Source organism: Oncorhynchus nerka, linkage group LG4, assembly GCF_034236695.1.
Source record: "Oncorhynchus nerka isolate Pitt River linkage group LG4, Oner_Uvic_2.0, whole genome shotgun sequence".
NCBI lineage: Eukaryota > Metazoa > Chordata > Actinopteri > Salmoniformes > Salmonidae > Oncorhynchus > Oncorhynchus nerka.
In genome coordinates this window covers 9752216-9766277 of record NC_088399.1, presented here as the reverse complement: position 1 = coordinate 9766277, position 14062 = coordinate 9752216, and the positions used below count along the sequence as shown (strand labels likewise).

The window sequence follows — 14062 nt, the reverse complement described above, 5'->3', positions numbered from 1 at the left end:
ACGTACACCACACATAGACACAAACATGTACACAGACAGACACATACACCACACATAGACACAAACATGCACACAGACAGAGATAGAGACACACAGAGACAGGACACCACACATAGACACAAACATGTACACAGACAGAGATAGAGACACGTACACCACACATAGACACAAACATGTACACACACAGACAGGACATCTGTACCTGGAATCTCCACCCCATAGACATTGGCCTCTTGGATAAAGTCTACCAGTCCGAGCACCTCCGTCACTTCTGTTGTTGCCACGTTTTCACCCTTCCACCTGAAATCAGAAATCATCAAAAAGAGGCTGGGAACGTTTGTCTCTAAGAGTGAGTGAAAACAAGTCCCCTAAATTAACTGAAGTATTTTCAATATTACCTCATTGGTCAGAAAGGAGGCACCCCCCCCCCCCCCCCCCACACCCATATATTTGTATGATGAACTGAGCAGTCATGAGCTGTCATGACATTATGTAAAGTCAGTCATATTATGACATACAGTACTGTAATTCTGAGAGAGTAACTTTATCTTTACCATGTTCATTCAACACACGTGTGCCATCAGTTGTCCTGCTCGTCTTAACTCAATGAGATGACGTCCACTTTCCCAGTGAGCAAAACTGGTGGAAGTTATATACTGTAATTCCTTTTTCTTTTCTTTTTTGTGTGAATTTTTACCCCTTTTTCTCCCCAATTTTGTGGTATCCAATTGTTGTAGTAGCTACTATCTTGTCTCATCGCTACAACTCCCGTACGGGCTCGGGAGAGACGAAGGTTGAAAGTCATGCGTCCTCCGATACACAACCCAACCAAGCCGCACTGCTTCTTAACACAGCGCACATCCAACCCGGAAGCCAGCCGCACCAATGTGTCGGAGGAAACACTGTGTACCTGGCAACCTTGGTTAGCGCTCACTGCGCCCGGCCCGCCACAGGAGTCGCTGGTGCGCGATGAGACAAGGACATCCCTACCGACCAAGCCCTCCCTAACCCGGGCGACGCTAGGCCAATTGTGCGTCGCCCCACGGACCTCCCGGTCGCGGCCGGTCACGACAGAGCCTGGGCGCGAACCCAGGGACTCTGATGGCACAGCTGGCGCTGCAGTACAGCGCCCTTAACAACTGCGCCACCCGCAAGGCCCTTATACTGTAATTTCAACGACAAAACTGTTTTGAAATTTACATCTCACTTCAACCAAATTTTGCCCACTGGGTCACGAGGCGAGTAAACTATTACAATAACCCAGATAAAACATGGTCATGTTAATTCAGATTCTCTACCTGAAAGTGTCCCCCACTCGGTCCTTGAAACAGATAAAGTCCTCAGCATCTTCAGCCATGAGGTCTCCAGTGTTGAAGTACGCGTCTCCCTTCACGAACACGTTCCTCATCAACTTCTTCTCGGTCAGCTGTTTGCTCCCCGCGTAGCCAAAGAAGGGACTGGAGGCGCCAATCTTGGACAAGAGAAGACCCGTCTCACCTAGGGAGAAGACACACAAAGGGGAAAGTATCGTTTGGTCAGAATCGTTTGGTCAGAATTTTCTAAATGTCTGCCATCATTCCCACATGAAGTTGTTCCTAACCATGTGACCTGACATTCTAGAGTCGGCAGCGCAGTTCAACATTGGCCTATAGCACAGCATGAATGCCTATAGCACAGCATGAATGCCCATAGCACAGCATGAATGCCTATAGCACAACATGAATGCCTATAGCACAACATGAATGCCTATAGCACAGCATGAATGCCTATAGCACAACATGAATGCCTATAGCACAACATGAATGCCTATAGCACAACATGAATGCCTATAGCACAGCATGAATCCCTATAGCACAACATGAATGCCTATAGCACAGCATGAATGCTTATAGCACAGCATGAATGTCTATAGCACAGCATGAATGCCAATAGCACAATAGCACAATAGCACAGCATGAATGCCTATAGCACAATAGCACAGCATGAATGCCTATAGCACAGCATGGATGCCTATAGCACAGCATGGATGCCTATAGCACAGCATGGATGCCTATAGCACAGCATGAATGCCTATAGCACAGCATGGATGCCTATAGCACAGCATGAATGCCTATAGCACAGCATGAATGCCTATAGCACAGCATGAATGCCTATAGCACAGCATGAATGCCTATAGCACAGCATGAATGCCTATAGCACAGCATGGATGCCTATAGCACAGCATGGATGCCTATAGCACAGCATGGATGCCTATAGCACAGCATGAATGCTTATAGCACAGCATGAATGCTTATAGCACAGCATGAATGCCAATAGCACAGCATGGATGCCTATAGCACAGCATGAATACCTATAGCACAATAGCACAGCATGAATGCCTATAGCACAGCATGAATGCCTATAGCACAGCATGAATGCCTATAGCACAGCATGGATGCCTATAGCACAGCATGGATGCCTATAGCACAATATCCTTCATTTTTAGGAGAGTGCTTGAGAAGGAGGCCATTTGATATATTGACATATTTTTCCATATGGGTGTAATTATCAAAAGCACCAAAAAAAGCAGCCATTAGCCAACCCAACGTCTCTCAATGCATGGTGGAAATATCGATTGGTTTTTGTTACATTTTTTGCTGCCCAGTCCAACAGAAAAGTCTGAACATACTGACAGGGTCCGTCAATCAATTACCTACTAAAAACAACATTTCTCCCATCTCAATTCCATCCAATCACCACACCCCAACCATACTCTGGCGACAACAATGCCTTCACAAATGCGTTTCAAGTGTTTTGGTTACAAACAGGCCTGACGTGAACCAATGTTGTTATGTTTGTTTCTACAACAGCGGCAAACCAATTTCCCCATTATGGGATAATAAAATCTATGATTGTAAATTGGAGTACAATTCAGTATACAACTGTGAGCAACCAATGAAAACAGTACTACTACTACAACACCAACAACAACGTGTACTACTACTAAAACACCACAACCACCAACGTGTACTACTACTAAAACATAATAACAACAACAACAACAACAACGTGTACTACTACTACTAAAACATAATAATAACAACACCAACACCAACGTGTACTACTACTACTAAAACATAATAATAACAACACCAACACCAACGTGTACTACTACTACAACATAATAATAACAACACCAACAACAACGTGTACTACTACTACTACAACATAATAATAACAACACCAACAACGTGTACTACTACTACAACATAATAACACCAACAACAACGTGTACTACTACTACTAAAACATAATAATAACAACAACAACAACAACAACGTGTACTACTACTACTACAACATAATAACACCAACACCAACGTGTACTACTACTACTAAAACATAATAATAACAACAACGTGTACTACTACTACAACATAATAACACCAACAACAACGTGTACTACTACTACTAAAACATAATAATAACAACAACAACAACAACAACGTGTACTACTACTACAACATAATAACACCAACACCAACGTGTACTACTACTACTAAAACATAATAATAACAACAACAACAACAACAACGTGTACTACTACTAAAACATAATAATAACACCAACAACGTGTACTACTACTACAACATAATAACACCAACACCAACGTGTACTACTACTACTAAAACATAATAATAATAATAATAACAACAACGTGTACTACTACTAAAACATAATAATAACAACAACAACGTGTACTACTACTAAAACATAATAACAACAACAACGTACTACTACTAAAACATAATAACAACAACGTGTACTACTACTACTAAAACATAATAATAACAACACCAACGTGTACTACTACTACTAAAACATAATAATAACAACAACAACAACGTGTACTACTACTACAACATAATAATAACAACGTGTACTACTACTAAAACATAATAATAACAACACCAACAACAACGTGTACTACTACTGTTTGAGTTATTACCCTTGTTAACGTGTTGACAGAAGCCCTGGCTGTTCCTGACCGGCTCATCTCGTACCATGTCATACCTTACCAGGTCATACTTGAAGAGGAGCTGCAAGAAAGGAAAGAAAAATAAACATACAAAGGACTACATTATAATTCATTTGAGTTGTGGGCAATAGGGCATTAGTAAGATATATATCTGTATTTAAGCCATTAAGCAAAGGGTCTCTGGTCACATGACATCATGCATTCAACCTATTAGGGTTTGTTCTAAACAGGTTATTTTCCCAATCATTTAGTTCTGAACAGTACCATTAAAGTAAGGATTTATATCGTCCCTTTCTGTTATTTTTTTTAAACCTATGAAATCAACATTAAATTACTTCACCAATTGATAGAGCCGCTTGCTACGGAGTGGGCAAGCTATGAACCTGCATCGGACAGACAAGTGTAGTGTAGGGTGCGAGATGCGACAAATTTTGCGGGTGAGGAGAGCGCTGGGCATCTCGTTGTTATGACAGGTGTTATCTGAATTAGACGCACAGAAATATACCTACGGAGGAACGGCTCTATGAAGATGTTTGATCTTCAGAGACTTGGCTTACCTAACTTTGGACCAGAGCCACCTAACGTTGGACCAGAGCCACCTAACGTTGGACCAGAGCCACCTAACGTTGGACCAGAGCCACCTAACGTTGGACCAGAGCCACCTAACGTTGGACCAGAGCCACCTAACGTTGGACCAGAGCCACCTAACGTTGGACCAGAGCCACCTAACGTTGGACCAGAGCCACCTAACGTTGGACCAGAGCTACCTAACGTTGGACCAGAGCTACCTAACGTTGGACCAGAGCTAGCCCTTGACCTTGACTCAGTTCCAATACATTAGACATAATGCCACCTAGAGTTTGAGTGCAGGACCAGAGTTAGCTAACTAGCTAGCTAACTAACAAGCTCGTGCAGAGCGACACCAGAACTCAAATTAAAACACGTCTTACCTTTTCGTAATGAATAAATCCAATGTGAAACGTGATAACTACAGTTTCCTTACCTAGCATTGAAAAAGATAATTCATTGTTCTCTAAAAATCTCTGAATCAGGCCTGTAACATTAGTAGCTACAGTAGACTATGCATACTTCAGGGGCAGGGGAAGGTAGCGCACACACACACACACACACACACACGTCCAACTGCCAGGTAGGTAGTCACTGGAATACGTTTGAGTGACAGTGAGGGCTTTACATAAACGCTTTGTTGCAGTTTTTTTTAATGAGACTGGAGGGGGAAAAAAATGCCCTGGAATGTACCCCAACCATGCTCATAAAATAACGATTCTGTTCCGGAACAGTATAGATCACCTTCATTCGTAGTTCTGGTTCTGTTCTTTGGAAGAAAAAAATAAAATGTTATTGTCCTGTTTCCTGAACTGTTCCCATATGCCTTATGGCTAACGAGACATGGTGTGATGAAAGAAACATACAGGAACTCAAATCCTTCTGTTCACCTGATTTAGAATTCCTCACAATCAAATGTCGACCGCATTATCTACCAAGAGAATTCTCTTCGATTATAATCACAGCCGTATATATTCCCCCCCAAGCAGACACATTGATGGCTCTGAACTAACTTTATTTGACTCTTTGCAAACTGGAATCCATTTATCCGGAGGCTGCATTCATTGTAGCTGGGGATTTTAACAAGGCTAAACTGAAAACAAGACTCCCTAAATTTTATCAGCATATCGATTGCACAACCAGGGGTGGAAAAACCTTGGATCATTGTTACTCTAACTTCCGCGACGCATATAAGGCCCTGCCCCGCCCTCCTTTCGGAAAAGCTGACCACGACTCCATTTTGTTGATCCCTGCCTACAGACAGAAACTAAAACAAGAAGCTCCCACGCTGAGGTCTGTCCAACGCTGGTCCGACCAAGCTGACTCCACACTCCAAGACTGCTTCCATCACGTGGACTGGGATATGTTTCGTATTGCGTAAGATAACAACATTGACGAATACGCTGATTCGATGTGCGAGTTCATTAGAACGTGCGTTGAAGATGTCGTTCCCATAGCAACGATTAAAACATTCCCTAACCAGAAACCGTGGATTGATGGCAGCATTCGCGTGAAACTGAAAGCGCGAACCACTGCTTTTAATCAGGGCAAGGTGACTGGTAACATGACCGAATACAAACAGTGCAGCTATTCCCTCCGCAAGGCTATCAAACAAGCTAAGCGTCAGTATAGAGACAAAGTAGAATCTCAATTCAACGGCTCAGACACAAGAGGTATGTGGCAGGGTCTACAGTCAATCACGGACTACAAGAAGAAAACCAGCCCAGTCACGGACCAGGATGTCTTGCTCCCAGGCAGACTAAATAACTTTTTTGCCCGCTTTGAGGACAATACAGTGCCACTGACACGGCCTGCAACGAAAACATGCGGACTCTCCTTCACTGCAGCCGAGGTGAGTAAGACATTTAAACGTGTTAACTCTCGCAAGGCTGCAGGCCCAGACGGCATCCCCAGCGGCGCCCTCAGAGCATGCGCAGACCAGCTGGCCGGTGTGTTTACGGACATATTCAATCAATCCCTATACCAGTCTGCTGTTCCCACATGCTTCAAGAGGGCCACCATTGTTCCTGTTCCCAAGAAAGCTAAGGTAACTGAGCTAAACGACTACCGCCCCGTAGCACTCACTTCCGTCATCATGAAGTGCTTTGAGAGACTAGTCAAGGACCATATCACCTCCACCCTACCTGACACCCTAGACCACCCACTCCAATTTGCTTACCGCCCAAATAGGTCCACAGACGATGCAATCTCAACCACACTGCACTAACCCATCTGGACAAGAGGAATACCTATGTGAGAATGCTGTTCATCAACTACAGCTCGGCATTCAACACCATAGTACCCTCCAAGCTCGTCATCAAGCTCGAGACACTGGGTCTCGACCCCGCCCTGTGCAACTGGGTACTGGACTTCCTGACGGGCCGCCCCCAGGTGGTGAGGGTAGGCAACAACATCTCCACCCCGCTGATCCTCAACACTGGGGCCCCACAAGGGTGCGTTCTGAGCCCTCTCCTGTACTCCCTGTTCACCCACGACTGCGTGGCCACGCACGCCTCCAACTCAATCATCAAGTTTGCGGACGACACAACAGTGGTAGGCTTGATTACCAACAACGACGAGACGGCCTACAGGGAGGAGGTGAGGGCCCTCGGAGTGTGGTGTCAGGAAAATAACCTCACACTCAACGTCAACAAAACTAAGGAGATGATTGTGGACTTCAGGAAACAGCAGAGGGAACACCCCTATCCACATCGATGGAACAGTAGTGGAGAGGGTAGTAAGTTTTAAGTTCCTCGGCATACACATCACAGACAAACTGAATTGGTCCACTCACACAGACAGCATCGTGAAGAAGGCGCAGCAGCGCCTCTTCAACCTCAGGAGGCTGAAGAAATTTGGCTTGTCACCAAAAGCACTCACAAACTTCTACAGATGCACAATCGAGAGCATCCTGGCGGGCTGTATCACCGCCTGGTACGGCAACTGCTCCGCCCACAACCGTAAGGCTCTCCAGAGGGTAGTGAGGTCTGCACAACGCATCACCGGGGGCAAACTACCTGCCCTCCAGGACACCTACACCACCCGATGTTACAGGAAGGCCATAAAGATCATCAAGGAAAACAACCACCTGAGCCACTGCCTGTTCACCCCGCTATCATCCAGAAGGCGAGGTCAGTACAGGTGCATCAAAGCTGGGACCGAGAGACTGAAAAACATCTCAAGGCCATCAGACTGTTAAACAGCCACCACTAACATTGAGTGGCTGCTGCCAACACACTGACACTGACTCAACTCCAGCCACTTTAATAATGGGAATTGATGGGAAATGATGTAAATATATCACTAGCCACTTTAAACAATGCTACCTAATATAATGTTACATACCCTACATTATTCATCTCATATGCATACGTATATACTGTACTCTATATCATCTACTGCATCCTTACGTAATACATGTATCACTAGCCACTTTAACTATGCCACTTTGTTTACATACTCATCTCATATGTATATACTGTACTCGATACCATCTACTGTATCTTGCCTATGCTGCTCTGTACCATCACTCATTCATATATCTTTATGTACATATTCTTTATCCCCTCACACTGTGTATAAGACAGTAGTTTTGGAATTGTTAGTTAGATTACTTGTTGGTTATTACTGCATTGTCGGAACTAGAAGCACAAGCATTTCGCTACACTCGCACTAACATCATCTAACCATGTGTATGTGACAAATAAAATTTGATTTGAACAGGTTCCAACCCCTGGTTGAAAGCATTCCTTCCGTACATCATTACTGTATAGGCCATTGCACAAGGCCATTTCCATAGAAAGTCAGTATTCTTGAGAAATAACGTATGTCTTGTGGGAGCGCACATTCCCATCTAACAGCTAAAAAATGTGTTTTTTTTAAATCCCTTGTGGAATTAAAAAGAATCGTCACAAAAGGTATCAAATGCTCCCTTTCTTTCGATTTGTTCAATTCTTTCGATGTTCAATAGTTCTACAAAATCTGATTTAATCAAGTATCTTCCTGTTGTTGCAATAGGGGTGATATGAAGGTGGTGTGTGTGTGTGTGTGAAAAGGTGTGTGTGTGTGTGAGAGTGGTTTTCAATGCATCAAAAACAGAAGTACAGTATTGTTGATGCACAACACAGACACAATGAATACCTTTCACTCCAGGGAATCTGTACACACACACACACCTCCAGGCATGTTAGTTTCTTAAGCATTGAAAACCACTCTCACACACACACACCTTTTCACACACACACACACACACACCACCTTCATATCACCCCTATTGCAATGTGTAGCCTATGGTATAAAATATGTGGATTAACCCATTGCATAACCTCTCCCCTGACTCAAATCCATAAACTCCTTTGGTTATCAACAACAACAACAAACACTTTGGCAGTGTAACGCAATGAATACTGCACATTTTTGAGTTTTCCAAGAAATGTTTTCCAGTACTGTTAGTTAGTTTAAATGGAAAGATGGGGTCTGGCACACAAAGCTACACTGTGTAGGTTTAGCAAAACAGGTTGGACTCTGCGACTTCCTTTTAGAGAAAACTCAAAACCAGACATTCATTCCCAGAAGGCAGCAGCATCCCAAATGGCACCCTATTCCCTACATAGCGCACTACTTTTGACCAGGACCATAGGGAAGTCTCTGAGGGATCAGTAAGCACAGAAATAGTAATTGAAACAAGCAGAGTAAACGTGAATAAATGGGTAATACTTTCAGGGTAACACCTTATGCTGATGTACTGTTTATAAATGCATTACTTATGGTTTATGAATGCATTAAAGTCCCTATGTAGGTACCCTTCTAATAAAAGGTTATGCATTAAAAATGTCACTTAAAATGTAAAGAAGAAGACATTCCTCAGTCACACATTCCGCAGTCACACATTCCGCAGTAAGGGAGGATAAACAAAACTGTCAGCAAAACTAACATCATGTCACTTCTACTCTCGCTCCCCGGCGCTCGACGTTGCAAGTTCACGCACCATTACGCACACCTGCCACTATCGTTACGCGCACCTGTCGCTGTCATTACGCGCACCTGCCGCTATCATTGCGCGCACCTGCCGCTATCATTGCGCGCACCTGCCGCTATCATTGCGCGCACCTGCCGCTATCATTGCGCGCACCTGCCGCTATCATTGCGCGCACCTGCCGCTATCATTGCGCGCACCTGCCACTACCATTGCGCGCACCTGCCACTATCATTGCGCGCACCTGCCACTATCATTGCGCGCACCTGCCACTATCATTGCGCGCACCTGCCACTATCATTGCGCGCACCTGCCACTTTCATTGCGCGCACCTGCCGCTATCATTACGCGGACCTGCCGCTATCATTACGCGGACCTGCCGCTATCATTACGCGCACCTGTCGCTATCATTACGCGCACCTGTCGCTATCATTACGCGCACCTGCCGCTATCATTACGCGCACCTGCCGCTATCATTGCGCGCACCTGCACTTCATGAGACTCACCTGGACTCCATAATCTTTCTGATTTCCTCCCCTATATCTGTCGATCCCTTTGGTTCTTTCCCCAGGTGTTATTAATTCTGTGTTTCATGTCCGTACGCTACTCGTGTTTCTCGTTTTGTTCAATGTTTCATTCATTATTAAATTCACTCCCTGTACTTTCTTTCCGACTCCTAGCGTACTCATTACACATCATTGTCTGTTTTGCAAATGACACCCTTTTCCTTACGTAGTCCACTCCTTTTGACCACGGCCTACAGGGCTCTGGTCAAAAGTAGTGCACTATATAGGGAATAGGGTGCCATTTGGGACACACATCCTCATTTACATGTGTACTTACCTGAATTTAGACAAGATTGTACCAAGAAATAAAAAGCTTAAATGTCTCGAGTCATTAAGTTTTCAACCTCCTTTTCTTATGGCAAGCTTAAATAAGTTTAGGAGAATACTTATTGACAAGACATTCCTGCTTTATTTTTAATACATTTGTAAAAAATTTTTTATCAAAACACATTATAGGGTATTGTGTATAGGCCAGTGACAAAAACAAATCTAAATGTAATACGTTAAGACATTCATGTGGGTGTGAATACTTCCTGAAGGTAATCTATATGTGCATTTTTTTGTTTCAAGAACTACAACGTTGATGGGTTTTTCACGCTCAACAGTTTCCTGTGTGTATCTAGAATGGTCCACCACCCCAAGGACATCCAGCCAACTTGACACAACTGTGGGAGGGCATTGGAGTCTACGTGGGCCAGCATCCCTGTGGAACACTTTCGACACCTTGTAGAGTCCCATGCCCCGAAGAATTGAGGCTGTTCTGAGGGCATAAAGGGGTACAACTTAATATTAGGAAGGTGTTCTTAATGTTTTGTACACTCAGGGTTTTGTCTTCATATGAGATTTACAATTCTAATAATTGCCAATTAAATACTATATTGTCTTCTGGTTAGAATGCAAATCAGAATAATATGATGAAATATGATAACATACTGAATGCAAGATAACCAAAGGACCAGGGCAGTAACAATCAATCCCGACGGACGCCAAATAACAGAATTATAGATACTAGACTAACTACAGCATTCACAAGCTGTTTGATAAAAATCACAATGGGTGTAAATCACAATCTTGTTTTGTAAACTTAAAAAGGTTTTGTAGGTTGGTTTCTGGGTCAAGAGGCTTGAGTAGTGAGACCAGCCTAAGAATAGTTCATTTAAGATTAAGGTAAGATTAATCCTAAGTACTCTTACCCCACTCTACTAGTACTTATAATGACAGATGTACAGAGTATATATATATATATAATTTCGTGTTGGCATACAGCCCTTACTATGTCAATGTGCAGGAGGGTACTTCAGCTGCCATGTTGTTTAAATCAGAGTACGTCAGAAAGTATGTTCCCGATTCTGGTGGCGTAGTCGGTTGAGCATTGGCCTACTAAGCATAGGATTGTCGGTTCAATCCTTGCTCTGGCCACCAACCCCCTCCTGACTTCTCAATAATAATTAGGTTCCACCGCCACACACAATAAGTTACACAAACTGAACATGTGCAAGGTGTGACAAATATTCCAATTGAAAGAGCAAAAACTTATGTAGGAGACTAGGAGTAGCTAATACAGTAGCTAGTACAGTAGCTAGTACAGTAGCTAGTACAGTAGCTAGTACAGTAGCTAATACAGTAGCTAATACAGTACTGCTCAATTCAACTTGCATTGAATCTAAATGCGTATAGGAGATTCCTTTCTCGTCTCTGCAACATGACGTTTACATTCAAACTCCAGCACTCTGCACCATTGATCTCCTCTCCCTATAGGTTTTCTTTGTCACCTCAAATGCCCCCTGAGATGTAACAGTGATTACAATGCCTACCTAATGCAGCATTACTTAACCTATTCTTTATCAAGCTGGCTAGTCTTAGCAGTCTAAGAACACCAAGGTGAAGTCAGGTAGCCATGTTCTTTTTTTATTAAGTACATTCCAAAAAATTATATGTAACTTTTTGTGGGACCCAACCAAATTCACGTAGAATCTGAATTATAGATCTGTCACTCTCATTGAAAGCAAGTCTAAGAAGAGGTAGATCTGTTATATTTCTATGCTTCCCGTTCATAAGTTTTGTTTTTGAGTCTTTTACTTTCGGTTTTGTACACCAGCTTCAAACGTCTGAAAAGGTTATGTAAAATATATTTCACAGCGGTTTATATGGTACAATGATTCTCTACACAATGACTGCTTGTTTTGTTACATAAACTGAAATTACACAAACTATTCAAATTTGAGCAACCAGGAAATGGTGGAGCGATTTACACATAGTGCACCTTTTTGGGGGAGCCTCCACCTTTTACATTTTTACTGCATCGAACAGACTTTACATAATAAACGACTACATATACAGTTTATATGGACACTACATAAACATCAAGCTATGAAAGCTTGAATGTCAACGGGTATGCTAGTAATACTAAAATATGAATGCTAAAATATCTATAGTGTGTTTACTACATGTCACTATATATACACCTCACAATATACAGTACAGCTTAAGATGTACTTAGATGGTACAATGATTAGATGGTACAATGATTAGATGGTACAATGATTAGATGGTACAATGATTAGATGGTACAATGATTCCCTACACAATGACTGCTCGTTTTGTCACATAAACTGGAATTAGGCGAACTATTAGAATTTTTGAAACCAGGAAATGGTGTAGCGATTTCTGTACCTTTTAAGTCCTCGTCTACCCAGAGATCTGCGTTACTTCAGTGGACTCAATGACCAGTAAAGATGGGCAGTGCTAGTTAATCTGTGTTACGTGTCGTAACCATTGTTATGTGATGTTTAATGGTTTAAAACAGTGACACAGAAGTCTATTCCTTGAGGGCTGCAGTGGTCTCTTGTTTTCATGCTTTCGAATAAATCACGTTACAGAAAGGCTTGAGAATCAATTTACCTGGTTTGGTTTGAAATAATTTAATTATTTGCAGACAGTGAAATAACAATGCCCTCAAATACCAGAATGGTCCATCCTTCCTACTTTGACGGAAACCCTGATCCTCAGCTAAACTACATTGATTGTGTTAATTAAATGCAGTTCAATTCAATCAGGTCTTCAGTGATTACCTTGAAGGAAGGAAGGAAGAAAGGCTTTTCTATTTGTATTTGAACTGAGCCCATGTTTCAGACAATACCGACTCCGCTCTCTCTCTCTACAGTGTGGAGGGGAGAGAGCATTAAGGGCGCTTAGGGAGAAGTCAGGCATGTTTTAAACTAATATGGCTCACCTCAGAGTAAACCCAGTAATCTTTGATCCTTGTTGGATGAGTGCCAGAAGCACAGCACACATTGACACAGATAGTGTGACTGTGGCGTGTCTGACACAGATACAGACAACAGACCAAAGATATACAGACCAAAGATACACACACCACACACACACAAAAAAGTGCCTTCTGGAAGTATTCAGACCCCTTGATTTCTTTCACATTTTATCTTATTCTAAAATGAAGGAAGAAATCCTCAATCTACCATACTCACAATACCCCATAATGACAAAGTGAAAACAGGTTTAGACATTTTTTGCAAATGTATTAAAAATAAAATCTTTGCTAAGAGACTTGACATTGAGCTCAGGTGGATCCGGTTTCCATTGATCATCTTTGAGGTGTTTCTACAACTTGATTGGAGTCCCACCTGTGGTAAATTCAATTGATTGGACATGATTTAGAAAGGCACACACCTGTCTGTATAAGGTCCCACAGTTCACAGTGCATGTCGGGGCAAAAACCAAGCCATGAGGTCGAAGGAATTGTCCGTAGAGCTCCGAGACAGGATTGTGTCGAGGCACAGATCTGGGGAAGGGTACCAAAACATTTCTGCATCAATGAAGGTCCCCAAGAGCACAGTGGCCTCCATTCTTAAATGAAAGAAGTTTGGAATCACCAAGACTCTTCCTAGAGCTGGCCACCCAGCCAAACTGAGCAAATGGG

At 42.8% G+C, this 14062-nt stretch overlaps 1 protein-coding gene across 1 annotated transcript in view; it reads right to left on the bottom strand.

Moving 5' to 3' along the window:
- slc27a6 (solute carrier family 27 member 6) overlaps positions 1-14062 on the bottom strand; it is a 40099-nt gene that overhangs the window by 6946 nt on the left and 19091 nt on the right. Inside the window, exons 6-8 of the mRNA XM_029646249.2 lie at positions 3988-4078; positions 1299-1497; positions 203-300 (exon numbers count right to left, since the gene is read on the bottom strand). Of these exons, the coding sequence (XP_029502109.2) occupies positions 203-300; positions 1299-1497; positions 3988-4078 (388 nt within the window). The remainder of the gene's footprint in view (positions 1-202; positions 301-1298; positions 1498-3987; positions 4079-14062) is intronic.